Here is a 25,595-nt window from a genome sequence, read left to right as displayed (position 1 = left end):
GGTCTTGTCAGCAAACATACACTCCGACGCGGCTCGATAAGCCGTGAGAACAGACGGCCGCCGACTTGGAAACGAGCTTTTTAATCGTCCAACTAACAACTTATCCCAAATAATCAAGTCTTTGAATTATCCGTTCCTGTTTCTGTATACCTGCATTAGTTGCGGCTCCCTTTTCGTCTAGATCTTCCTCGCGAATTTTCTCGTGCTCCTTGCTTGTGGTGTCTGAGACCTCAAATTCGCCTCCTTGCTTCTCACCCCGACATAGTATATATTGCCGTTCTTTCTGCTAGACATATTTCTTTTTCCTCAACATCTTCACTGTCCGTTTCTGTATCTTGAATTCCCATTGCAGTCCTAATCCAATGTCCTCTGATGTCCAAATTTCGCAGCCAGCTGGCATTGTCCACCGGCGCTCCCCCGGCGCTGTCCCGCTGGAAGCATACAGCTCCGGTACCGAGACCAGCATCTCCAAAGCCGCCACAACTGCCAACCTCGCGAAAGCTGACACTGCTAGAGCTGCGCGCTTGCTTGCCTTCAAGCGCAAATATCGCCATGTTGCTGCTGTCCATCAACACGTGCAGCCAACAGTCCTCAGCCATGACGCAACCTTGGCCCCGAGCTTCCTGGGCTTTCGCAATCTAATGGTCATTGTGTTGGTCGTTGGAAACCTGCGCTTGATGATGGAGAATATCCAAAAGGTGCGTGTCTCTTGCTGATGCAGCTACCCCGACCATGCCTTGCTGACTATCGTACTGTGTAGTACGGCGTCCTCATATGTTTCTCATGCCACAATTACCCCAGGTCCGATGTCTTCCTTGGTCTCGGGCTCTACTTTTTGATACCATGCCACTTATTTTTCGCCTATTTAATTGAACTTGTGGCTGCCCGCCGTGCTATTGTCAAGCACCGCTTCTCTCCAGACGGCCCCTCCGACGAACAGCGCCGCCGTTTTCAGACCGTATGGCACATTGTGGCTTTTCTGCACACGCTCAACATGTCAGTTCTGCTGGTCGCCACAACACTAGTTGTCTACTATCGGATTTTCCACCCGCTGATTGGCACCCTGACGGAGTTCCATGCCATCATCGTGTGGCTGAAAACAGCTTCCTATGCCTTGACAAACCGCGATCTGCGCCACGCTTATCTCCACCCACCAAAGAGCGAGTTGGCGAAACTGCCACCCCTGTACGATTCATGCCCGTATCCGCAAAATGTCACGATGAGCAGCTTGGTGTACTTTTGGTGGGCGCCAACTCTTGTATACCAGCCAGTCTATCCTCGCACCAAGAGCATTCGGTGGCTGTTTGTGGGTAAAAGAATGGCCGAGGTATTTTTTCTAAGTGTATTTATCTGGTTCATGAGTGCCCAGTATGCTGTCCCGCTGCTCAACAACTCATTGCCAGTGATGCACGACCTCGATATGTTCTCTATACTTGAGCGCTTGCTCAAGCTGTCGACCATTTCACTCGTCATCTGGCTTGCTGGCTTCTTTGCGCTCTTCCAGTCGTCGCTCAACGCACTGGCTGAGATTATGCGTTTTGGAGACCGTGCATTCTACGATGACTGGTGGAACAGTTACTCTCTCGGAATGTATTGGCGCACGTGGAATAAACCGGTTAACCAATTCTTCCGCCGTCACCTCTACTCGCCTTTGGTTGGCCGCGGCTGGGGTGCCACGACAGCAAGCATTCTTGTGTTCTTTCTCTCAGCCGTGTTGCACGAGTTACTAGTTGGAGTGCCGACACACAACATCATCGGCGTGGCTTTTATGGGCATGTTTATCCAGATGCCACTCATCTTAATGACGCAACCGTTGGAAAAGATGGATAGTCTGGCTGGCAAGCTGCTGGGTAATTCGATCTTTTGGGTGTCTTTTACAATTTTTGGGCAGCCATTTGCTGCGTTGATGTATTTTTATGCGTGGCAAGCCAAGTATGGCAGCATGAGCGGAAACAAGGTGGATTCCTTTTGAGAAGGGGAGAATAAATGGCACAGCCACAGTTGGTTAATATTAGATGAATGATCTGTTTGTCTATCTCTACTTGGATACATTTCCTGGCAGTTTTGGAGCCCTGCTAGTTATTCTTTGCAGGTAAACCACCACTCTCTATCCTAGCGAATCAGGGGAATCCAGACGTGCACCCGGCGGCGATAGTTGATGTAATCTTCACCAAAGAACTCGATCAAGTGGCGTTCTTCAAAGGGGATCCGGTTGGCAAAGAACTTCCACAGCAGCAGCACATAGGCCATCAGGCAAAAGACATTTCCCATGGCCAGTTGGGTGCCAACAGCCCACCAGAAAAAGCCAAAGTACGATGGATGACGTAGGACGCTGTAGATACGGTCGGTGACTAATCGATGTTCAGCCTGCCGGCTCTGCTGCACCATATGGTTAAAGCTACGGCCACACTGAATCATAGCTAGCGAACGCACTACCTGGCCGATGATTGTCAAGGCCACGCCGGCGCCACACAGGTATCCCGCCCACGAGCTCATGGCAGGCCCCCACGAGCGGTATGGCCACAAAGTATTGACTACGGCGCACTCGAAAAACGCGGCAGAATGGGCAATCGTGTACAGCGGCCAATTGGCAGTTAGAAGAAACGAGTGAACGTCAGCAGCTGGCGTGTTGTAGCGCGCCGTAGTCCAGAACTCCATGAAGTGGAAGGTCGACAGTGCGCCAAGGAAGAAGGGCAGGCGCCACAAAGCCGCAAAAGATGTAGGTAGCACATAGGGCACGAGTGGGATCAGAACCAGCGAGCCAGCTAGTGTGAAGCCAAGGCAAAAAGCGCGGAAGGCGATGCCTGAGAGTGACCGGGGCTGGTCGGGGTAAAACTCGATAGAAAGACTGCGGTTGATTCCAGTCAGCGAGGGCGAGGATTCGTCAGAAGGCTTGACAAAGGTCAAACCCTTCCGGGAGTGGACATGTAAGGGCTTGGAAACAGAGGCCCAGATGGAGGTGGAAGTAGATGATGACATAGATATGACAGCTGAGAGTGGGATAGGAGAGAGCAAAGAGTGTGAAGAGGTGAAGAGGGTGGTGAGGAAGAGAGGAAAAGAGTGACTTACGGTCTCACAGCGTCGTCGTCCATGCTTAAATACACAAACACTCTCTTTGAAATGTCTGAATTCCTTGTGAATGCGACTCCGTTCGTTTGTTCTAGTTGCTTGTCGTTGAGTCCATTGCTATTGTTCCTCGTGCAACAATGGTAACAGGAGGAGCCAACGAGACGGACTAAAAGGCCATAAGTCTACTGCTATAGATAGATGTGATGTTGCAAGGTGATTAGGGTTAGCTGGCAGATCAGCCACGCTAAGATGACTCAGTACCAGCACCAGCACTGTAGCACAAACCTCCCGCCACATTAGCCACATAGGCTTGCACCTGGCTGCCCACGCATAACTAGATCAAGAGACCCATTTTCCATATTCCGAAAGGAATCGCATCGGACCTCACCTTTAGTAGAAATAGCCAGTTAGGTCATTTCACTCTTACAGGTTACAAGGCCACCGGATGTTACAGCGCCCGGTCACCTAGGGATGGCCAACGCACCTATGCAGATGGATGCGATTTTTCCCCAACGACATGACAGCGACGATATCATTAGACGGCTTCCGGAGCGAAGAACCACCGTTGGGCATGAGTCTGTCCCAGGGACTCCCCGATATGTCTCTTCTGTACCCAAGAACGAGCCGACACTAGACTGGGCCAAACCGGACTGTTACACATAACGTGGAAGAAGGCGCTAGGGAACCTGGGGATCAGGCTAGGCCACTGACAGAGAATCAGAGCCGAGGTGGCTAGGGCCCCTTTTCGACCGGAAGCTCGTCTTCAAAGGTAATGTACTCGGGCAGAAGAGTAGTCGGCCTCGCGGGCAAAACGGACATGGTACTGCGACACGCGCTGAGAGCAACCCTGCCAGTGTACCGGGCTACGAGGACACCTTTAGTGCACTCTGAGGCGAGGATATCGGCGATGGAGCTACTCCTTGGCGGCACGCACCACAGAGAGGCCATCAGGCCGTATACCTTAGATGATGGACAGCACCTCAATATCTCGTTTATGCACGGGACAGTGGACAGGCTGAAGGGCATCCTGCCCCACTCCACCGCGCAGCCAGGATACCTGCGTCTACGCCTCCCCAATCAGACGAGCTGTTGGCCAAATGCAGTCTCAACACAGGCAGATGGATAGAAGTTGCCGACGCCGAGGCGATAGGCGCCGTCGAGACGCCAAAGCTAGCGATATACTGCGCAGCGGAAGACGCCAAGACAATACGGATCTTCCTTGACAATTGGGCATGATCCTGGGCCTGAAGACTTTCTCTACTTTCGACGGCCTGTTTTTCGGCTTTTGGGTTGAGTTTTCCTTCTTTTTTCCTTTCTTTCTTTTCCTGCAACAAACATGTATTGTCTTTTATTGATTAACTAGTTTTTTTTTTTTTTTTTTTCAATCGGCAATTCCTCAGCACTCAGTCACAGGCCTTAATCTGATAGGCGTGCAAGAGAGTACCCTAGAAGCCGCAACAAAATGTCGAGGAGTCATCCTCCAACAGTCCCTGGGAGACAGCTGGAACGATAACATGACTACGGGTCGATATCGTCATTTTCCTCTGGCATTCCGATGCCGCTCTCAAGACGGAGTCCTTCTTCGCCCTGAAATGACATCACCCGTCCCTAGCAACAGACACGTTGCTTGACAAGATTGGTATAACCGAGGACATAGAAGACAGGCCGCGGCTGGACCGCTTTGTTGAACGACTTCTCGCCTTCGCCCCTGCGCTCATGGGCCACTATTTGCAACCCATTTGCAAGACGTGCAAAAGAACAAGCCGGAGAACTCCAAAGCCCCGGCACTATTGACTTAAGTCCGGAATCAAGCCCCGCTATTTCGTACCCAGGAACGGAGTCATGCGCGACCTACACGACATGAAGATAACCAGCGTAGAGTACACCCCCACGGACAAAATGCCCGCGGACTGTCTGACTAAACAACTGTTATCACGGACAAAGCACGGAGGCTTCTCCAATCTAATCGGCCCGGCACCTCCCCTGAACAGTCAAAATAGCCCCTTTGCTCACGGTGAGCAAGCCTAGGGCCCCAACAACAACGTACAACCATCTACTTCCCTCGGGCACAGTGCAGTAGCACGCAATAGCAAGCACCCCGCGGGAAGAGAGGGAGAGGGGAGAGGGGAGAGGGGAGAAGGGGGGTGTTGTGGTATAGCCCTCCAGTCACCTCAGCCACATGTAGTTGAAAGTGGTTGTCCATTCATAACTCGAGCAAGAGACACGTATTCGGAAAGGAATCGCATTGCACCTCAGCTCAACAGAAACACCCAAGTCATTTCGCACTCACAGACATTCTTGAAGGTTCGTCCGGGCCGCATCCAGCCCGAAGCCTCCCCACACAAGCATTCCATTTTCTTGCACGCCGAGAGGCACAAACGCGGTGCTACCTCTGACCAACGTTATTTCCAGTTTCTTGTGTCCTGATTGGACAGCGCGCTTTTTATGACTTAATAGATCAGCCGAGTTGCCTCGCCTAACTGCTTCTAACTAAAGCCCTACAGGAGACCCACAATTTGCGCTTGTACAAGCCAACTAGCTTTCTCGCTACTGCCCCGCTTTCCCCAGGCTTTTCTTTTCAGGTCGTCCGAGATCCCCAAGCGTTTTAGGCATGCGTGAAAGCAGTCCATTAGTTGTGTGTGGGTGTACACACATCATGTACCAAGTTTCAGGCTTTGCGGGGAATGCCTTGGCTAGAACTCGGCCGGCCCGTTATGTAAAAGAAACGCGACCATGAAGTGAACAGCTCGTATGGATCAAATTTATTGGGTCTAGCAACAAGCCAGATATGCAACCGCTTTTGGTGGCTGTACGACCGGGAGGAATCCGGGGTATTTAAGGCTGGTTCGAGTGCTAGCTGTGCAAGCCCAAATTTGTCTTTCCGCTCACTGTCTAGACATTGACTCTTTCTCTCACTATCTTTGCTGTCCTCTTTCCATTATCCATCATGCAGGAAATCGACCACGCTGAGAACCGCCGGCGCATGATCGCCGGCGAAATGTACTACTCCTTCACCCCGGAGCTGGTTGCCAGTCGTGCGCGCTGCGTCAAGGCTTGCAAGCGCTTCAACAAGACTGAGGACATGAACCGTCGCACCCGAACTCAGCTGCTTCACGAGTGAGTGCGCCGTCCCAAAGGCGTGTTGTTGGCGCCAGATGCCACACCAACTTCCGGCTATTGTTTCCGGGTGCGAGTATTCGAGACTAACGCGCGCCCATCTAGCATTCTCCGGGTTGAGGAAGAACTTCCGCCCGTAGCTGCGAACCCCGAGGAAGACGATGCTCTCTTCGAAGATTACCCTTGGGCTGAGGCGCCTCTTACCATTGATCATGGCTGGAATGTCAAGTGAGTTGAATGACGATAGCCCATATGTTGTCTCTGACACAAGCACTAACTCTGGATTACTTTGCTAGGCTCGGCAAGAACGTGTTTCTCAATTTCAATACAGTCTTTCTTGATACTTGTCCCATCACCATTGGATCGAACACGCTAATCGGTCCCAATTGCAGTTTCTATGCTGCCTCTCATCCCTTGGACCCGGTTGAGCGCAACGGCACCAAGGGCCCAGAGAACGGAGCGCCTATTGTCATTGGCGAAGACTGCTGGTTTGGTGGCAGCTGCATTGTGCTGCCCGGCGTGACAATTGGCCGTGGCGTCACAGTCGGTGCTGGTAGTGTGGTTACCAAGGACGTGCCAGATATGGTGGTCGTAGCAGGAAACCCGGCCCGCATTGTGCGGCGCCTGGGCCAACCTGCGGCGCCCGAGGCTACCAAGGAAAAATAGATGGCGAGCAGAATCATAGACCACCTTGGATAGAGAATGACGAAAGTAGAATTACAAGAACATTAATCCAGCCCCAGACAAACGGAATCCACGGTGACATGTAAAAGTACGCGGAGCGGTAGACAGCACCAAGCCTAGACACAGCACAGCGTTAATGGCAAACACAAACTGCATGGACAAGCAGAGGAGCGTCTAGCAACCCAGGCCAGATCCATTCTGTAGAGAGACTCACAGCAAGCCCACAACACTGCCGGCAATGACGGCTTGCGCCGCCGCCACAGCGCAATATACCAGCGGCACGGCGCACATGTATTTCCAGGCACTTCGCTTACTGCCGTGCATGATCCACGCCAGGAGAGCTGCACCCACGTGAAACAGCACAAAGAGAATAAGCGTCCAGATGACAGTAAAGCGCCAGATGTCCGACATGTAGTACAGGCTGTGCTGCTTGTTGGGCGAATAGTCGAGCACGCGCCAAGTGAGCGCGGGAAACGCGGGTGTTTTGTAGCCTGCGGGCGGATATGCATATGGTAAAGACATGGCTAGAACAATCGGGTGGGGACTTGAAGTTGTAGAAGAGCGAGGCGGGCGGCGATAGAGGTAGAGTCCACGGCCGCGTAGCAAATGTCAAAATCAAAGCGCAAAGCTTTGCGACGGGCCGGGATGACGTCGCGCTCACGGTGAATTGTCGGCTGAATATCGGCTGTATTTAGCCGCCGTACCAGGAACACCCAGCGCTGGCTTCAGGCCGAGTTGCTTCGTCTTTGCTGTGTCTCGTGCAAGCCTCACGAGTCACTCAAGCTCTCATCACACCCGGATTATTCACTTGTTAGACAGCCGCGTCCACTGCGCGCATCTCGATTCTTCTCGGCGGTTTGTCCAGAAAGACTTGCGACCACAAAACGCACTATACGGCCCCACGGCTCCCCTCCTCGACAGACACCCCCCAGACTCCCTCTGATACTCTTCATCATGACCACCCACGCCATGCTCAATCATGTGCTCGCTCTCTTCCAACATGCCCAACCGCCCGAAACGGTCTCCCAGATCCACGCCACCTGCGCATCGCTGCTCGCCACGCTCTCCAACCCCCTCAACACCTCCGTCCTCACCGCCCACCTGCTGACGGCCCCGGCCATATGGCACCGGCCTGGGACTGGGCTTGCGCCGCCGCTCGCCGTGCTGAGCATCTTCAACTCTGCTGCTTCGCGCGTCAAGGCAGCGCCTGGTCCACTAAGCTGCAGCGCCTGGGCCAAGGCTGTGCTCCGCGGTGTAGATGCACGGGCGGCTCATTGGCAGCATGTTCTGGTGCTGGCTGGCATGCTCAGCGGCTTCTCAACTCCTACGCCTGCGCCCGCGGTACCGTCAATCGGGCCATCGCCAACAGCGCTACCACGGCCACTATCTCCGGCCATGTGCAATACTATTGAGGCTACTCTAGTCAAGGCTGCAAATCTTGCTTTGATTAGGCCCCTGCAAGACGGTCCACTCGCTGCAGACTCTCTTGTTCTAGCCCTCACATACGTCCAGTCGCATCTCTCACCACATCTCCTCGAACAGCTCAACTTCTCTGCGCTCCTACCGCTCACTATATCTGCGCTCGGGGGCGCACAAGCCTTCGATGGCTGGACCTTCATCAACCACATCAGCGCCGACATTACTACCGCATCACAGAATGGCGGCCCCACCACATGGCCTACAACATCACCCAGCTTCATTGCTGTCCAAACCCTTGCGAGCCAGCCGTTCCCCAGTATGCTCGGCCCGCTCGCCAATCTAGCCGCGCTCGCCGTGCGACACGCTGCCGATCCACAGGCCGTCGTTCGTGCTCAGGAGCACCTCTCCTCAATCACTCACGCGCTATGGCAAAGTTGGCAGCGCAATCCTCTTGCGCAAGTCGAGCCTGCCAATGAACCCGCACTCTTGGCCCCCGAAACTGCCGGCATCACTGCGCCGGCACTGCGGACTCTGCTTCAGAAGTTCTTCTTCGCTACTACTGCCGTGCTGAACGCAGTCATGGGCCGCTGTGTGCTAGACCCCGTCCTACGCCGCCCTGACTCCGCTCCCGTCATAGCAACAACGACCATACGCACCCTGCGCGACCTGTTCTTTGTCTCTTCACGCGATGGTAATGCCAAGTTCCAAATCTATAGCTTTACCTACCTCTGCTCTATCGACATCCTCACCCACAACTCAACTGCCACTGTCGCTCTCCTGACACACCTCAAGCCTGCGCCCACACCCTCCACTCCGACCAAAACAATCGAGCGCCTACAACACCTCTTCTATCTCAATCTGGCCGAACAGCTGCCGCTCGCTCTGGCGACTGCTGACGCCGACGCGCTTGTAGTTCAGCCAGCTAGCACATTCCTCGCACACGCAGCCCCAGCATCGCCACTCATGCGCGAGCTCTTTGAGGCCGCCCACAGCGCCGTGCTCTCAGTCCTTGCATGTCCGCAACACGCCGCTCTAGCTTCAGGCCTGGTACCCTTTTACGCCGCGCAGCTTCTCGCCGCATTTCCCGCACTCGTGTCACCGCGCCAATTCCGCCTGGCATTTTCCACCGTCCTGGGCATCCTAGCGCCTCCGCTACCTGCTAGCGCTGCCACACCTGGCCTGGCAGAGGTGTTGGTTGAGACGGTACGTCACCGTGCCGTTGATGTCGCGACCACAGGAAGAACCCCACTGCCGCCGTTACTCGGTGAAGAAGGCATGATGCATGCACCAGTAAGCGAGCAGACTGGGCTGCTCTTTGCTTTGATTGATGCGCTGCCATCACTACCTCTAGATATTGTCGATGAGTGGCTTGGAATCACAGCCGAAGCCATTGCGGTTGTCGAAGACGATAATCTCAAAATACCACTGGCCAAACGCTTCTGGGAAATTCTAGAGAGCGGCGAGTTTGATGTCGAGCGCTCCATGGTCGCGGTTGAGTGGTGGGCGCGTGGTGGTTCGGCTGTGTTGGGGACGAAAAAGCCAAAGACTATTGTTACCATGAGCGGTGCAGCCACAGGTCTTAAAGATGGTAGTCGACTTTAAGGTGAACATCAGACGGCTTAATTGATTCGCATCATGTAATAAGCGACATCAATTGCACTAAACCACGCAGTCAGAGTCGTCTAGCGAGCATAGCGAGATATTTCGTAATAATTCAACCATATAACGCGCGGCCCTGGGCCTGTATATATAAATAGTAGAAAAGACACAACTAGAAATAAATCGAGACATTTTGACCTGGTACTGGTCCTGAGATGGAGTTGGAACATAAACGTGAAACCAAAGGAAACAAAAAAAAAGAAAAGCAGACAAGCCTCCAAATAACAAAAAAAAATAGACATGTGTGGCCAGCCAGGCTGAGATGATTTTGAAACGCAACAAATGAATCCCGAAAACGCCATTGTGACCGACATGTTAGCAACATTGTGGTGTGCTCATGCTATCAGCGTGCATATATTATCTGCGCGTAGATCAAAACACGGCATCAGAAGTCGAAAGTGATAGGAAGGGAATGGAAAAAGAGAAAAAGGGTTGCAAGCGACACAAACCACTTAGTTACATCAGCTCATTCATTGGAAACGCCATTCTGTCCATAGTCGTGGGTGATGGACCTCTACCCTGATGCTGATGCATGTGGAACTCGGGAATGACATGTGCCATTGAGGTTGGTGAGGTCTGAGGAATTGTAAATGTTACATTGGCTGTGGCTTGTGTCTGAGCCACCTGGTGTGCCAGGAACCCGACAAAATGTTCCTGCTGAGCCATGGGCTCCGACTTGAAAGATTGATGTTGAACTGGCGGCGGCGCAGACTGGAGGGATCCGAGAGGTGCGTCAATGGGTGATGTTTGTTGCTGTGCAGCCTGGGGTGGTGCTTGGGACTGTTGTTGTGACTGCAGCTGCTGCGATTGTGGCTGCGCCTGTTTCTGAGACGATTGAGCAACCTGGTTTTGTGTTGGTTGGCCAGCCATCATACCAGAGTGGGATAAACTCTCAACCCGCATTTGCTGAAGTTGTGGTTGCTGCGGTGGAGTTTGTTGAGCCTGCTGGGAGCGCGGTGGTTGTTGCTGCATGGGAATAAGGTCAGGCATCGAAAAATCCGACAAGCTCTGTTGGGACATTTCCATACAACTGCTGCTGATTGATGTGGGCGATGCTGTTGAGAATGGCGACGTCATGGTTTGCGAAATTGATACACTTCCAGTAGCTAACGGAGGGGGCTTTTGTTGGGGTTGCTGTTGCTGAGGTGGCGGTGGTGGAGGCTGAGAAACATCACCTAGAGTGAACTTTTGGTCAAACATTTGGGTTGGAGATTGCGCCAAACCAGCATTGCCAAATCCGTCAAACATGTCCAAAGATGCCATGATGTCGGGCATCTCGTTCAACATGGGATCGCATAAGAAAGCGAGCACGTCGACAAGCTGAAAAAGAACAAGGGGAATGAAACGTGTGTTGCCCATGCGAAGGGCTGCCAGAGACTCGAGCAATGTTTGGAGTAGTTTGTGAGGGTTTGACATGGTTGGGTTCCGGGGGATAGGGCGGACAGATAAAGCAGGCAGAGCCGCTATGGACATATTCAAAATTGTGTCCAGGACAGCATTGCCCATGATCTCCATACCCTGATCAGGGAAAATTGAAGGCAGGTCAGTAAGAATTTGAGCCATAACGCCACTGAAAGCCGCATGTTGGTCCCCAGCACTTTGAATGGTGGTGCGCTGGAACTCCCATGACAGGTTGGTAAGCCAAGACTGGATGGTCTGATAGTCGGCAAAGTTTGAAGAATCTTGTGGGCCCAATGATGCCACAAGCTCAGCTAGGTGTCGTCTTAAAGATTCAACCTGACGAATATCAGTTGATTGACGCAGCTTCTTCCACACACGAATGATTGTGTCTTCGAGTGGGCGACTTAGTGAAACGAGATGTGAGAATAGTGAAAGTTCGGTGCCAGTTTCGTCAGACATATCTGGAGACGTAATGGAGGGCTGAAGAGAGATAGGATAGTTGTCTTGAAGGGCAAGTAACCTATGAAACATGAGTTAGTTGTGGGCAAATGGCATTAAAATTCAACATTTCAGCAGACTTACCGCTCGGTGGCTAGAACCTGCCAGTAGAGACAACGTCGGCGCAAGGCTTCTGAAGGGCTCCATTGGCGGTATGTTTCTTCGCGTTCCATGTCTGCAATCTGGAACATGGTGGCAGTCTCCCGCAGAAAAAACCAAGCACGTTTGCGCAGATCGAGCATCTTATTACATGAAGCCAAGAAATAAGATGTCACCATGGTGGCAAGCGTGGGCTCACTAACGAAGTCGTAGCCACGACGTACGCGAATTGCCTCGTCCATTAAGAGCTCCGAAGCCATGATGTTGGCTGAGGGAACGTTTTCCAGCATGTACATGTCGAGACCGGGAAGTTGCATGCCGGGCTGGTAGAGAACAAAGGCACATAGAGCAGCGATGAGAGAATATGCCTCGGCGTCTTTGTCCATGTTATTAAACATGTGGGTGACCTGGTTATGTTCAAGAATGGGCATCATGGTGTACATCTTGGTGAAGAAAAAGTTGATGCTTTGTTTGACGAGATCGGCGTGGATGTATCCTGGAGCAGGGCTGGATCCGGATGGCGGTGGGACTACTGTTTGGCGATTTGTGATTCTGCAATGAAGACGGGCTAGTAGAGAGGTTTGACGCTGAGTTTCACGCAGCTCAGAGATGACTTTGGCCCTGGAGCCTTTGGGGCCCTTCTTTTGTGGAATAGCATTGTATGTGCAACCAAGTTGTGAGGCGTTGCAGTTCCGGCACGGATTCAAGCCATCGCATTTGACTTTGCGGCGATGGCAGGCATCGCAGGCGCGTTTGACAGCCTGCGTCATTCTGAGATCGGGCTGCTCACCACTAAGTAGTGTTGATGGGAGTAGACGTCAAGAGTGGAGGCGAAGAATGAAAGGTACAGAGGAAGAGCGAGAGTGAGATCGAGATCGAGGTGTGTTTGTTCGAAACTGGTGGCAATGTGAATGAGCGGAATGAGAGTTTACGTGGAGGATGTGTTGGAGAAGAGAATGGAAAAATTGAGAGGTAATAATTGGATGAGAAGAAAAGACCAACAAACGACAGCGAACAAAACAAAGAAGGGATGGATTCGAGGAGAATATAGAGCCAAGTTATCGAGGTCAAAAAGAGAAAAAGACGAAAAGGGACTAAAATGAAATCTGGGGTCGAAGAGGCCAACCTGCTGGAACTAGCCAATCAAATGGGAGCAAAGCGGAACACTAGTGACAGGGGCCATTAGAGACTTTGACACCAAGAACAAGAGACAGAGGCTTTTTTTTCTTTCTTTTTCCGGATGCGAAGAAAGAAAGAAAAAAGCAATCGAGAAGCATACAAACACAAAGAAGCTTCTGCTACATACCTCGGAATATGCAAACCGAGTTGATATCCGATCAGCCACAGCGTAACAAGGAAGACAGCGACTTGTTCTCTTTTTTTCGGCCTCCAAGGAGAAAATAGAGACAAGAAAAGAAGAAAAAGGATTCAAGGTGGCAACAAGCGGCAAAAGCAGAGCCAGCCAGTAAAGGAAAAAACGAGCAAGGAAAATAAGAGGAAAGAGGAAAGCGGGGCCAAACACGGCTTAGAAGCCCAACCAAGTTTAGCCAAGTCGTAAGAGTGTCGAGTACAGGGAGACAAAGGGTTTGGAGAGGCCGTAAAAGCAGCACGGGTACACTACACTATTCTTGCACTTGTAAGCTTGGAGCATCAACACAGTGACATGAGTAGCAAAGCAGCTGATTCTGTGGCGGTTCAAGCCAGATTGACGAGACGAGGCGAGGCTTGAAGAAGAGGGCCTAAACGGGGCAGGGCAGCTGTCAGCTTGAAGACAGGCTCGGGGAAGCCAGGCCAAGACCAGCGTAACTGACTGACTAACTATACGCACAAGTCTACTTGGCAGGTCAAAATATCGGATCAACTTGGAGAAATCGGGAAAGAAGGATAGTGATCGATATACCCTGTGTTTTCTGCCGAGGGAGAGAGTTTGTATGTATGTGTGTCTGTGTAGTTGGCTACACTAAACTCTCGGCTGTGATTGCTTGTCGGTTGCGAGTGTCTATACACAAATATGTAGATAGAGGTTTGTAAACTTGTATAACTACAAGTATTCGGGCCGGCTGGTGATTTACCTGGGGAAGCGGGGTCCAGGGACTCGAGTGGAGGGGCGCATGAATGACAAAAAATGGGGATGAGAAAAGAGGGATGAAAATGAAAACAGAAGGAAACCGGCAGATGGGCGGCGGGTGGCGGCACCAAAGATACTGGTGATTATGATGATGATGACGATGATAATTATGGCTTGGTCTGGTGATGATGATGGAATAAAAGAGGTAAAGGGGGAGGGCCGGGCTGAAGAGTGGCGTGGCCTACAGATTCTTGCTGTAATGTCTTAGAAAACGGCAAGAACGACGGCCATCACCAAGACGGTCTCGACCTATTTTTTCACTTACTGCAGAAACAGAGAGAGACGTGGCTGAAGTGTGGCTGATATTGATTATGTAACTATTTACAGACACACAAACACGCTATGCTTGCTGTGCTTGCTATGCTGGCTGTCTTCCTCCCACCCCAAGCTATGCAATACAGTGCAGTGGGTCAGCTTTTCGTCTACATCCTTGGACCGGTAGAATATCGTCGACTAAAACTCGTCGATTTTTCAAGTTCATGTAGTAACCATCCATCATCGCACGTCCCGTCCCATTAACGCTAGAGTCTGCACGAGCGATGCTTGTACAAGTGCCAATGTTCCAGTGCATCCGTGTGCTAGTGTACATCCTTGAATCTCTGAAATCTAAGGTGTGGGCGGTGTGGGGCAACCTAGTGTGGTGCAAAAGTGCCCGGTGGAATGTGGGATCTAGCTCCCATAACACCAGCCTGTACCTGTACCGTACCGTACCGTACCGTACATGCATACGTCGGTCTATACACACACACGCACACAGCCAGCCACCCACTGTCTTCTGCTTCTATGAAGGCGCAGGTACCTCTCACACCATAGCAGATCTGCAGAGTGTATTTTTGGATAACCAAGTTGTTGTCTCGCTTTGGTCTTCTAGATTGGCACTGACAGTTTTGACACTTGGCATGACATGGACTTGCCAATCCCTGTTTCTCTTCTATAGGCTTGTCTTACTAACTACCCATTTGCATAGTCACATAGTTACCACGTACAACATAACCATCGTCATTGTGTATTTGGCTGCTTTGACGGCTTTGACGCCCGTTGCATCCTCGGTCTCAGCGACCCAAGCCCATCACTGTTGTCTGCCATTCATTCTTCCACATCTTCTCCAGAACATGTTCACAACCACAATTAGCATTCATGCTCAATTTACTCCCAACTTACCCGGCTCTCCTTTCTGTGTTCATCCTTTCGCGTATTTTGACATGTTTGTCTTAGTGTGCACTGCGCTCACGTATTGCCCACAAGTGAGTGGCCCGATCAAGTATGTGATGTGTAGTTAGCTACACATTTTAGTTAGTTGCTAGTAAAAGTCGAACTAGTCTGCCCCTGAGATTAGCGCCACAATGTGTAGTAGAGGAAGTCTGTAGCCACCTAAACCCCGCTAAGTTCCACTACAGCCACAGCCTACACTCACTGCAGTCCACTGTATCCAGCCTCCCAACAAACCCCAACACACCCCAGTCAACAGTGGAGTAGACCCCAGTTTCACAGTAGGCCTGAGTAACGAAGCACAAAAATACGACCAGCTTTTTTTCTTTTTCTTGATTACGCATCAGCTCCAGAGCGGCTCGTGTTGAGGTCTTTCCATGTTCAGGCTCTTACTATGCAACGCATATTGCACTCACACACATACTCTCTGCACTTTTTCCATATGATACCAGCAAATATGAATATCAAGTTATACAAGGACATGCTGAACAATTTGCGACATCTTACCTACTTGTAGTTTGGTTGTGCAGCGGCGCCTCCGCTAGCTCGCCCAAGAGGTTACTCGTAAGCATGAAATTAGTCAGTTACCCACAGTGCATATTGTGCACAGATATGTACATGCACTTATGCACTTATGAATTGAGCTGCCTGTGCATAACTCCCTGGAGCTTTCCTCATCTAGTAGGTGCCTATCTATCTGTCTATTGTTTGTCTGTCTCTTGCCTGCAAGCCTGCACGCATCTTATCTCGGGCAACCATAACTCCAACTGCATAGTTACCTCTTGGACTCAGCATCATGCCTCGCATTTTTACAGCAATTCCCCGATACAGATAGCTATAAATTGCGAATACAATGGTACATGCACACACACATATGTGCCCTTGTTCAAACTCTCATCGTCATTGCAAGACCACCCTGCTTCTTTTTTTCTCTTTTTATTCTCTTTCTCTTCTTCTCTTTTTCCAAGTCTCTTCTAGCCACGCACAGAATCGACGCAGATCAGAGCTCAGTCCAATCCTTCCGGGCGAGTCATCGTGTTACCATTTCGGAAGGGCCGATTGGGCTTTTTCCCAGCCTTTTTCCACATTATTGCCTCCAGTTATCCTCGAGGGCCTGTGCCAGTGGTGGTAACCCTTCTAGACCCTAGTGTCTGCCACATACTTCCTTTTTTGGACGTTCCTTTTTTCCGGCTTTTCACCCCAACTTGCAATCATGTACCCCAGATTTTGATGATGGAATATAAGACACCACTGCATTACTACTGATTGAACTCTATGTGTCTTTACAGGTCTTTGAAATTCTTCACGGGACTAGTAATTAACTAGCATAGTTATAACTAACTAATGACAACCAACTAGTTATCGAGACTATTGTCCTCAATAGTCAAACAACTCCAAGAGACAGAAGCAGAAAACAACATTTTTTCATTCTTTTTCATTCATTTCACATCTCGGACTATTACTCCGAAGTATCTCTGAAGATTGTTCCAGTTCAGGGTTTATGTCATGGACCCTACCCACAAACACTTGTGGATGATGCATTCCTTTACCCCATGCATTGTCAGTGGTCACACCATGTGCCTTTCTTCCTTCTCGTTGTTCCCGCTTTGGCCAAGGATTGGGCCTCATTATGCAAGTGAAGGAGTTTGGAGAAGTCGTGCAATATTACATAGTTACAAATTGCTATAACTTGTTAAGAGCGTCTTTTCCTTTCATTTTGAGGGGAACCCACACTGCTTGAGCCAGAACATGGCCCAAGCACCTGCCAACCCGCAACTAAAGATAGTTAACCAGATAGTTGCTAGTTAGTTAGTTATGTGAATGGGCCAGCAACAGCAAGTATTGGCCCAGAAACCAGTCAAGATGCTACAGGTATTAGCTTGAACAATCTCAGTCGAACAACTGGTGTGGCCATCGTCTAAGATTCCAGGACGACAAGGGCTAACTGTCGCCAAATCAAAGTCATATGATTGTTAGAGCAACCTCGTTTTCAAAAGGCAAAGAAGCTAGACCAAGGTGCTCCCTTTCTGCCTGCGAATTGTTTGTATTTTCTTCGACGCCGTGCACGATTGCAAACAACAAAGAGGCATTAAGCTACATAATTATACATACAAACTACCTAACTAATAGTTGCTCAACTAACCAATAACTAGTTAGTTATATATATGTACTTACAAGTTGATCAGAGCCATGCTGCAGCCCGGTTTTGCAACCAAGATAATGCAAAGGAATAGTAAGTTCAAAGGTCGTGGAAGGGTGGGATGACTGAGCCGAGACGGACCTAGGTCTCTATATGTTGGTTAGTAGGACGGTATAGACAACAAAAGAGGTGATGTATGAAACCAAAAAAAAAAGGAAGGGAAAGGTGGACGATGGTCCAAGAAAAGAATGAAGATCATCAGCAACTGGAGAAGAACGGGATATGGGAAGCTAAAAGAAAACCAAGAGAGGACCATTGAGGTCAGAAAAAAAGCCCAAAAAGAAACAAGAAACAAGGCGGGGTAGTAGGTCTAATCAAAGATCTGATCCAAGATCTAAGGAAAAGAAACACCGGAACACAAATGAATAATCTCTTTTCTTTTTCTTCACACACAAGGCCGATGTTTGTAGTCCTGACAGGGAAATAGAAGAGTAAAAAAACAAGAGGAAAGAAACTCAGGGTCAGCTCTAAAGCATCGAAAAGAAGGTGATGTGAACAGAGAAAATAATGAAACAACAAAGATTGCAAACCAATCGTAACCGGGTTGAGGAAAAGAAAGCACGAGTTAGAACAGCTGTGGCTTGCAATCGTCGGCGATGGCATGGCATCAAAGACAGAAAAAGACGATGCCAGTTCAGGAGGAGAAGAGGTAAGGGTGAAAGAGATTGCCTGATGTGAGTTGGCATGAAGTGCAGTCCTGGCAGAGGTAGTACAAAGTCCATTGCCGTAACGGAGAGACACTCAAACTAGGCGGCAGCTCAAGTTAATACCCTCTTGCAGCTTCTCAGTCACAAACCTAGTAGCTAGCATCTTGCGTAGTGGACTAGATACTGCCATCTTACGGTCCGACTTTCCAATGCGGCCTCGGGGCGGCAAGTGGACGACGGCGTTGTTGTAGGCAGCTTGGGCCTGTACAGCCCGCGTAATTGCATCTAAAGCATGTTCGGCTGTGGCAGCACTGGGCTCATCAGAGGTAGTAGTAGACGACAGAGAAGAAGCATAGTGGAAAGGCTTTTTGGTACGTAGCTCTCCGAGGCTTTGGCGATTGTTGTTGGATTGGCGGCTGTCATTAGGAAAAGACGAGTGGAAAATAGCCCGAGTATCAGTGACACGAGTGATTAATTTCTGACGGTGATGAGCCGAGAGCACGGATTTCTCACTGGAAGACACGGCAGGAGAATGAGGGGCCATTTCAGAAAGACGAGAGGTTTGAATAGGATCGAGACTCAGAGCCAGCTTCCGGGCAGCATTGGCCAGAACAACGGCGTTCTTGAGCTTTTGCTGAGCGTCAACGTGCTGGAGACTGACATCATAGAGAACATCATCGATAGCCATGATGACAATAAGTAGTTGGTGTAGACTATTAATAAATACAACTGAGAATTAGCCAAGTTCCAATGAAATGCACGTTATCCAGGGCAGCAAAGGGACCAACTTACATGAAAGTGAAGACAAGTTTGAGGAAATGAAAAAATCAAAGAGTCAAAGAAAGACTGGAAAAGACAGAAAGAAGCAGAATAAACGGCTGTATGGCAAAGGAATTGTAAGGAAGGTTCACACTGGATGAAAAGAGAAGAGAGAGAGATGTGCCAGAGATGGGAGAAGGGGCCTCCTTTTATAGTCTTTCTAAGGCCTCTGACTGATTGTGCACCTTCCATTGGAAATATGTAGAGAGGACCTTGTTGAATTTGATATGTGCGCTTGATGAAGATGTCTGTACCTGCTGCTAGGCACCCTGAGAGAAAAATTTCCTGGTAGGCAGGAAGGTCCCAAGATGAAGCTTTTCAGACTGCGCGCAGACTATCACCATGTCATGTTGCCTTGGGTGTTTTGTGTGCCTTCCTGCCTAGCCCTTTTTACAGTCCCTACCAGCCCCATAGCAGATTTCAACACGCCAAGAAAATAACAAAAGAGTCATGCTGAACCAGAGCACAATGTCGCAGGGCCGTCGTGAAATTGATAGAAGATGCAAAGCGAGTTCAACGACAGTGTTCATGATATAACGCTATGTAGCTTGCACGCTGGCCAAAAGTATTTATACGCATGAGGTTGAGACTGGATCCATTTTGGAAGCGCCACAACCAAGATGTTGAACATGTATGCAAGTACGTAGCTACATACATGTGTTAACTATGTACATGCATATGTGTTGTGTTGATACATTGACATGTATATGACCAACTGTTTGTACGTGTAACTATACCAAGAACCTTGGTCTCTAAGAAAGGAAGAGACCGCGTTTGATGGTCCGACGTGTTTTAGATACTTGTCATATTGGTAGGGTTAGGGTAGACTGAACATAGCAAAAATGGCAGACATTGTACGCGCCTCGTATCATCAACTTCATCAGCTACGAGTTACGAGTTCATCGTAGAAAAAGATGGGAAAGGTTATCCTTTGCTTGGTTATGACTGCAGGCACTTGTAGTTTCTTTTGGGGGGAGGGCGAATAAATTAGTAAATCGTTCCCTTTTTCCCTATCTACTCCTATTTTCTTCCATGCCCGAAGCCTTGCCTTTTATTCCCATGTCGTGGGATGTTGTGGGTCCTTACGGCACGTGATTCTATATCACGTGCTACCCCTGTACCCTTATCTTAACCCAACAGTTTCTGATGAATTTCTCGTACATTTTTTGGAGCATCACATCGCGTCTTTTCTCTCTTGAGTGCCGCTCCTACAATTTGATCTTACACTTGCGCGCTTAATTAGTGGGGCTCTCGTCACGCCTCATGAGGGGGCTTCTCAAAAGAAAGTCTAATATTTAGGAGAGCATGACTCCAATAACAAACGCGCTCGAAAGGTGATTTTGCAATTACTACCTCTATTTGGGTGCTGTGTGGTCAAGCCTAAAAACTTGCAGATGCTCATTGGACCAATGAAAAATCGGCATTCATTTTTCCTTGAATGGTAATATAAGGCAATGGAAAGGAGGAATTCTTTTTTTTTGTTTTTCAGATGGGACATTACCGCTTTTGATAGGCCTATGGTCGACTTCTCGTTTTGGTATCGTACTCTGGCCCACACGTACGCGACCTGGTAGGAAATGTTGAGACAAAAGGGTGGAAGCTGCCATGGAAACTGCGAGGCTATGACTCTTTAGTTTCTTCATTTTGAGAAGGAGAGGGCGTGGTTGAAGTTGTAGGCAGGCAACTACTACTTGGAAGAGATGGGGGTCATATATCAGAGAAGTCCAGAGACCTTCATAGAACAACGGGAGACAAAAGAGGAACTGGCAATAGTTTGTAGCGCCTAGTCCCCTTTCTCCAAGTTGAGTGGGTTGTTCTCTTTCATTTTCGTTTTATTTTCCCGATATCAAGCGCACAAAGTTACTAATCGTCGAAATGTACTTCGTGTAAAATGATGATCCCAAGACCATCACCATAACCCCTATCACGTGACTACACAACCCTACAACTTATCCTAAACACCGCAGACGACAAATATGATTAAAGGGAATGCCCTAATCTAACAGCCCCTTTATTCAGAAGTATAAGTAGCGCGCGGCTGTCCAGGAGGTAGCCATAAGTGATAGACCTTAATAGATAACTTCAACTTCATCCAAAGTGCCGTTCACCACATTCACTGCCTTTTGGAACCTACACTTCGCAATAAAAAAAAGTTTATTTGAGAAGAAAACTGAGTCGTTTGACTATTTATACAAGTGTTCATTGAATCGCGGACTGGAGGTAGAGAGCTAGAGCTTGGAGCGCGGCCTAAGTCCAGTCTTGAATGGCTCCCACTTGCAACAGCTAGTTTCAACACTGTGGTCTTCTTTTCTGACCGCATTTTGCAGCAGCGATGAAAAGGTATCCAAACCACCTAGATAAGCCCCAACACCGCAAAAATAGAATGTTGCCCAGACAAAATGGTATTGTCTGGCTGATATGTTTCAATTGGTATAGATGATAGTGGATCATGAAGAACCCCCGCGCTGGAACAGGACCTGTTTTGTTTCTTTAAACTCCTCTTTGCTCGTATTCGATGCAGCGCCATTTCGATTTTGCTGCGTGTTTTTGAGCGCCCACATGCGCGCCTAAAACATAACCTACTCAGACTTCTCGTTTTACTGGCTGTGGCGAGCGAGGATCGCTGCAGGTTTCGGGATGATGCTGTGGTTACACAACATGTTTCTGTAGATGTTGTACAACAAGCACAGCCACAATGACAGTGTTACCGGTGCGACACGTAGGACTCGTGCAATTGAATGACAGTCATAATCACAAACACGAGCAGCATAGGGGGCACATGCACAAAGCAACAAGAACAACTATGCAAAGTGCAAATATCAGCACAGGGAATGTTAAACCCGGGGGTTGTCGTGCAGCGATGTGCCTATCTTTGTACACCATTTTGGTCATCCATACTATTGTGCCCACTACCTCACAATAATTACTTTGTCTTGTTCAGTCATCTATTGTTGATCCTGCCTGTGGCTGTCATTCTTGACGTCCCCTTTTCCACACCATCACTCCTGCAGTCTGGTGTTCCCCCTCTCCCTTCAGACCTGTGACACCGCGACTTCTACCATTATTTTCATTGGATAACAGCGTCTCATTTCTACGCTACAATGGTGCTCTCAATCTGTCTCCTAGCCCGCCTGTCTTGTATTTATTGGAAAAAACTGCCTTTGTTCAGTACACAGCATGCGTGAATCAAAGTCAAGGTTGTGTGGTCTAGGCTCAGTGAAGGACCAAAGGGTGGCATGGGACAGAAGCAGGATGCGCACAGGCTATAAAAGGAGAAAAGCATATAAGATGAGATTAAGATGATAGTCCGGAACTGGAAACAATCATGGGTAACCGCTGTCATGCTTGTAAACTTTCTGAGGCTGGATGTATACTTACTTTCTTTAGCTCAAGATTCTAGAAACCTTTGGACTGCTGGAACTTATGAGGCTTGAACCTCCCCTCAATAGTCTGTATTTGAATCCAGCTAGCATAGTACAACTTCACAGCGTCAAAAGTAGCTGTTCTTGGTGTCTTACATCGCCTCGGTTTGCATTTGTCTTTTCTCTTGGTCATTTATAACGTACAATAGAGACACGGGCCATGCTTCTTGGTTCCAATACTAAATTGTAGCTGAGTCTCATGTCTAGTTATACGTTACACTCAGCTAGAAACTGGGCTATCGCCTAAAGTCTCAAGTGCAGATATGGCCTCTCTTTCTGCAGAATCTACTGGGTTGATGAATATGATTACTTGCATGAAAAGCCCCTTGATCCCGCTATATTTCATCTAGACCTTTTGCTCTGCCGATTTTGATATCTTCTAACCCATCTTCTTCATAGTGTTCAGTTGTTTTGCCTTCCCGGGAGTCAACCAGAAAAGATCAGACAATACGCTTCCCGAGATTCGACCGCCACTGGCCTCCAAACGTCAAATCTCACAAAGGCGTTTCTTTTCTGTATCCGCATTTATCAGCCATCTAACACGTCATCAATAATTGGGTTTCTTATCCAAACATTTATTCGTAGGCAACACCAAAACAACACAGAAGATACCTCGGTTTGCCGGGGCGAGCTTTCAAAAATAAACGCGGCACTTTCCGATTCAGCCCTGAGCCCTATCTCGAGTTTCCGAAGGGGTCAAACTTTTGTTCCTACTCATCATAGACTTCTGCATCAAGTTCTTACAGATTTTGCCTTTTCTAATCTGACTGTTAACCGAAAGAGGTTGTTTTAGGCGAGCGTGGGTACTATTCCTCTTTAAGAATTTCATACATTCATCTTGAACTCTAACTTTGGTCTTAGTGATTGACTAGCTGCAGCCAACTAAGCTATTTGTTACAAGTATAAGAGTTTTTGGAGTTTTGGCATTTGAATATCGTACGTCACCACTTCCACGTTTAACCTTCCTTGTTTTCCTTCTACATACCGGATGAAATCTCGTTAATACTCTTAAATCATACAGAGTATAACATCAGCTCTACCTAAACCCTCGAAACAGTTCTCAGAATGCCTTCTGATTCCAATGAAAAAGAGGACCAGACAGTCAAACTTGACTGTCTCAAGTCTCCACCCTCACTTTCCATTTCTAATGGAACTGATGCCTCGCCGAGTTCTGAACCTAGTTCAGCTTCTGCTCCATCTGGATCCAACTCGAAGACGGAAGAAGATGGGGACTGCATCCGTTGTATAGCGACTGGGGATCGAACTGATAGTGATGCGTCTTTGACTACTGATGCTGTGGCGAGCACAGCGGCCGAACAAGTGCTTTTGCGAAAGCTAGATGTTCGCATTATGCCTATCATTTGCCTTGCCTGGATGCTGTTCTACCTTGACCGCGCAGCTATTGGATTTGCTCTGACAAATGGCCTTGTTAGAGAGCTCCGATTACATGGTGTACAGATCAACGTCATGATGATGTTATACTATATTCCGTTCATCATCCTCAGCATTCCAGGAAACTTGATTCTGCGCCGTGTCGGCGCTGGAAGGCTGCTCTCTATTGTCGTCATTTTATGGGGCATAGTGACGGCTTGTACTGGCTTTGTCAAGTCGTACGCATCGCTGTGCATCATGCGTATTCTGATGGGTGTTTCTGAGAGCTTTTTCCTTGGCGGTGCTATGCTGTATCTTGGCTTCTTTTACACGGCCAAAGAGCTCACGGCGCGTACTGGAATCTTCTATTCCAGCACATCCATCTCCGCTGCTATCGGCGGCTTACTGGCTTCTGGCCTGGGAGAGATCAAAACAGGAAACTACAACGGATGGTCTTGGATATTTTTCATTGAGGGCATCATCACTGTTCTAATTGGCACTGGCTCTTGGTTTTTGCTTCCTATTCGACCCGAGGCTTGTCACTTTCTATCTTCTTCGGAAATGAATTTAGCCATGACGCGTATGAGGGCGGCTGACATGAGATATCAGGATTGCGCTTCTGAACCGGCTGCTGCTGTTTTTGAGACCTCAGCTGAGTCGGGAATCAACAAAAGTAACACCACTCAGGCTGATCAAAAGCTAGCCGGTGTACTGCGACACGACCGCCTTGAGTGGCCTGTTGTAAAGCGCGCCTTGTTCAATCTCCTGGCACCTATGATGGCACTGGCCTGCTTTTTTAACATCGAAGCCCTTTCGAGTTATATTATGTTCCTGCCGACTATCGTTTCAGTGATTGTCGGTGATGGGGACCGTCTCAAGGCAAATTTGTTGACCATTCCACCAAACATTACGGCTTTCATTGCTACTATTGCGATTACTCAGTGGAGTCAGCGCTGGGGCAAAAGTGGTATTCCTATCATTTTTTGCGCCTTTTTAGCAACGATAGGATACACACTGCTATTGATCGGAAGTCAGATCCGCGGTCCGTATCAAGTCGTTCCTAGCGTCCAGTACGTAGGCACGTTCTTTGTAGGCATGGGTGTCAGTGCCATGCCACCAATCGCTCTCGCATGGGTAAGTGTAAATACGGCCCCTCATTATGTCCGAGCTTTGGTTCTTGGCTTTGTCATTACCATCGGAAATACTGCATCCTTTCTGTCGTCATTTACATATCTTGGTGAAGAGGCCCCTAAGTAAGTATCACCTCCTTGGCTATTGCAGTCTACAAGGCTATAACATGATGTACAGCTTGCTAAAACAGAAAACGGAAATTCAGGTATACTACCGGACATTCAATTAATCTTGGATGCCTATGCACTTTGATCATTCTTGGCTGCTCCATGCTTTTGTGGATGAAGTGGGAAAATAATAAGCGCGCGCGTGGCGACCGCGACAACCGACTCGATCCTGTTCATTACCAAGGAAAAATGACCAAGGAAGAGTATGAGTTTCATCTCGGATGGGATCATCCAAACTACCGTTTTCAGATGTAGAGTGAAGATTGGATTGGATAGTCAAGTAATGTTAGTAGGTAGTATGGCCCGTGTAACGTCAATTAGATTAGATGAAGCGGACCTCGGGTACGCCACACATGTGCGCCACGAGACAAGAGTTAACGCCACACATAGTCATCAAGAAGCTTGTTCCAAGGAGCTCCTTCCTTTCCCCCATACCCCACCGCTCCTTATCAGACAAGAACACATGTGAAGATAGTTGCACTTGTAGACAAAGCTTGCCTGATATTTGTGCCCAGCCCATGACGAGCCGTGAGACTCGTGGAACATTGAGGATTT

General features: G+C 49.0%; 8 protein-coding genes across 8 annotated transcripts; 4 read left to right on the top strand and 4 right to left on the bottom strand.

Moving 5' to 3' along the window:
- Nucleotides 1–362: 362 nt before the first annotated feature.
- BROUX77_005795 (uncharacterized protein) lies at nucleotides 363–1,972 on the top strand (the record flags this gene model as incomplete). The annotated part of the gene is made up of 2 exons (XM_073750707.1): nucleotides 363–698; nucleotides 761–1,972. 2 exons carry the CDS (start codon nucleotides 363–365, stop codon nucleotides 1,970–1,972), a joined length of 1,548 nt encoding a protein of 515 aa, XP_073603665.1.
- Nucleotides 1,973–2,112: 140 nt separating this feature from the next.
- BROUX77_005794 (uncharacterized protein) lies at nucleotides 2,113–2,979 on the bottom strand (the record flags this gene model as incomplete). The annotated part of the gene is made up of 1 exon (XM_073750706.1): nucleotides 2,113–2,979. The coding sequence occupies one exon, from the start codon at nucleotides 2,977–2,979 to the stop codon at nucleotides 2,113–2,115; it is 867 nt and encodes a 288-aa protein (XP_073603664.1).
- Nucleotides 2,980–6,016: 3,037 nt separating this feature from the next.
- BROUX77_005793 (uncharacterized protein) lies at nucleotides 6,017–6,852 on the top strand (the record flags this gene model as incomplete). The annotated part of the gene is made up of 3 exons (XM_073750705.1): nucleotides 6,017–6,186; nucleotides 6,292–6,414; nucleotides 6,483–6,852. The coding sequence occupies 3 exons, from the start codon at nucleotides 6,017–6,019 to the stop codon at nucleotides 6,850–6,852; spliced, it is 663 nt and encodes a 220-aa protein (XP_073603663.1).
- Nucleotides 6,853–6,865: 13 nt separating this feature from the next.
- On the bottom strand, nucleotides 6,866–7,392 carry BROUX77_005792 (uncharacterized protein; the record flags this gene model as incomplete). The annotated part of the gene is made up of 2 exons (XM_073750704.1): nucleotides 6,866–6,986; nucleotides 7,085–7,392. The coding sequence occupies 2 exons, from the start codon at nucleotides 7,390–7,392 to the stop codon at nucleotides 6,866–6,868; spliced, it is 429 nt and encodes a 142-aa protein (XP_073603662.1).
- Nucleotides 7,393–7,824: 432 nt separating this feature from the next.
- On the top strand, nucleotides 7,825–9,891 carry BROUX77_005791 (uncharacterized protein; the record flags this gene model as incomplete). The annotated part of the gene is made up of 1 exon (XM_073750703.1): nucleotides 7,825–9,891. One exon carries the CDS (start codon nucleotides 7,825–7,827, stop codon nucleotides 9,889–9,891), a length of 2,067 nt encoding a protein of 688 aa, XP_073603661.1.
- A 513-nt stretch (nucleotides 9,892–10,404) lies between these two features.
- BROUX77_005790 (uncharacterized protein) lies at nucleotides 10,405–12,716 on the bottom strand (the record flags this gene model as incomplete). The annotated part of the gene is made up of 2 exons (XM_073750702.1): nucleotides 10,405–11,869; nucleotides 11,932–12,716. 2 exons carry the CDS (start codon nucleotides 12,714–12,716, stop codon nucleotides 10,405–10,407), a joined length of 2,250 nt encoding a protein of 749 aa, XP_073603660.1.
- Nucleotides 12,717–18,224: 5,508 nt separating this feature from the next.
- Nucleotides 18,225–18,818, bottom strand: BROUX77_005789 (uncharacterized protein; the record flags this gene model as incomplete). Its single annotated transcript, XM_073750701.1, has 1 exon — nucleotides 18,225–18,818. One exon carries the CDS (start codon nucleotides 18,816–18,818, stop codon nucleotides 18,225–18,227), a length of 594 nt encoding a protein of 197 aa, XP_073603659.1.
- Nucleotides 18,819–23,436: 4,618 nt separating this feature from the next.
- BROUX77_005788 (uncharacterized protein) lies at nucleotides 23,437–25,295 on the top strand (the record flags this gene model as incomplete). The annotated part of the gene is made up of 2 exons (XM_073750700.1): nucleotides 23,437–24,995; nucleotides 25,079–25,295. 2 exons carry the CDS (start codon nucleotides 23,437–23,439, stop codon nucleotides 25,293–25,295), a joined length of 1,776 nt encoding a protein of 591 aa, XP_073603658.1.
- Nucleotides 25,296–25,595: the final 300 nt, after the last annotated feature.

The sequence above is a fragment of the Berkeleyomyces rouxiae genome (assembly GCF_048999995.1).
Source record: "Berkeleyomyces rouxiae strain 22BRR77 chromosome Unknown BrBRR77_ptg000007l, whole genome shotgun sequence".
Lineage (NCBI taxonomy): Eukaryota > Fungi > Ascomycota > Sordariomycetes > Microascales > Ceratocystidaceae > Berkeleyomyces > Berkeleyomyces rouxiae.
The sequence above is the reverse complement of the archived record's forward strand: the minus strand, read 5'-3'. Positions and strand labels throughout refer to the sequence as shown.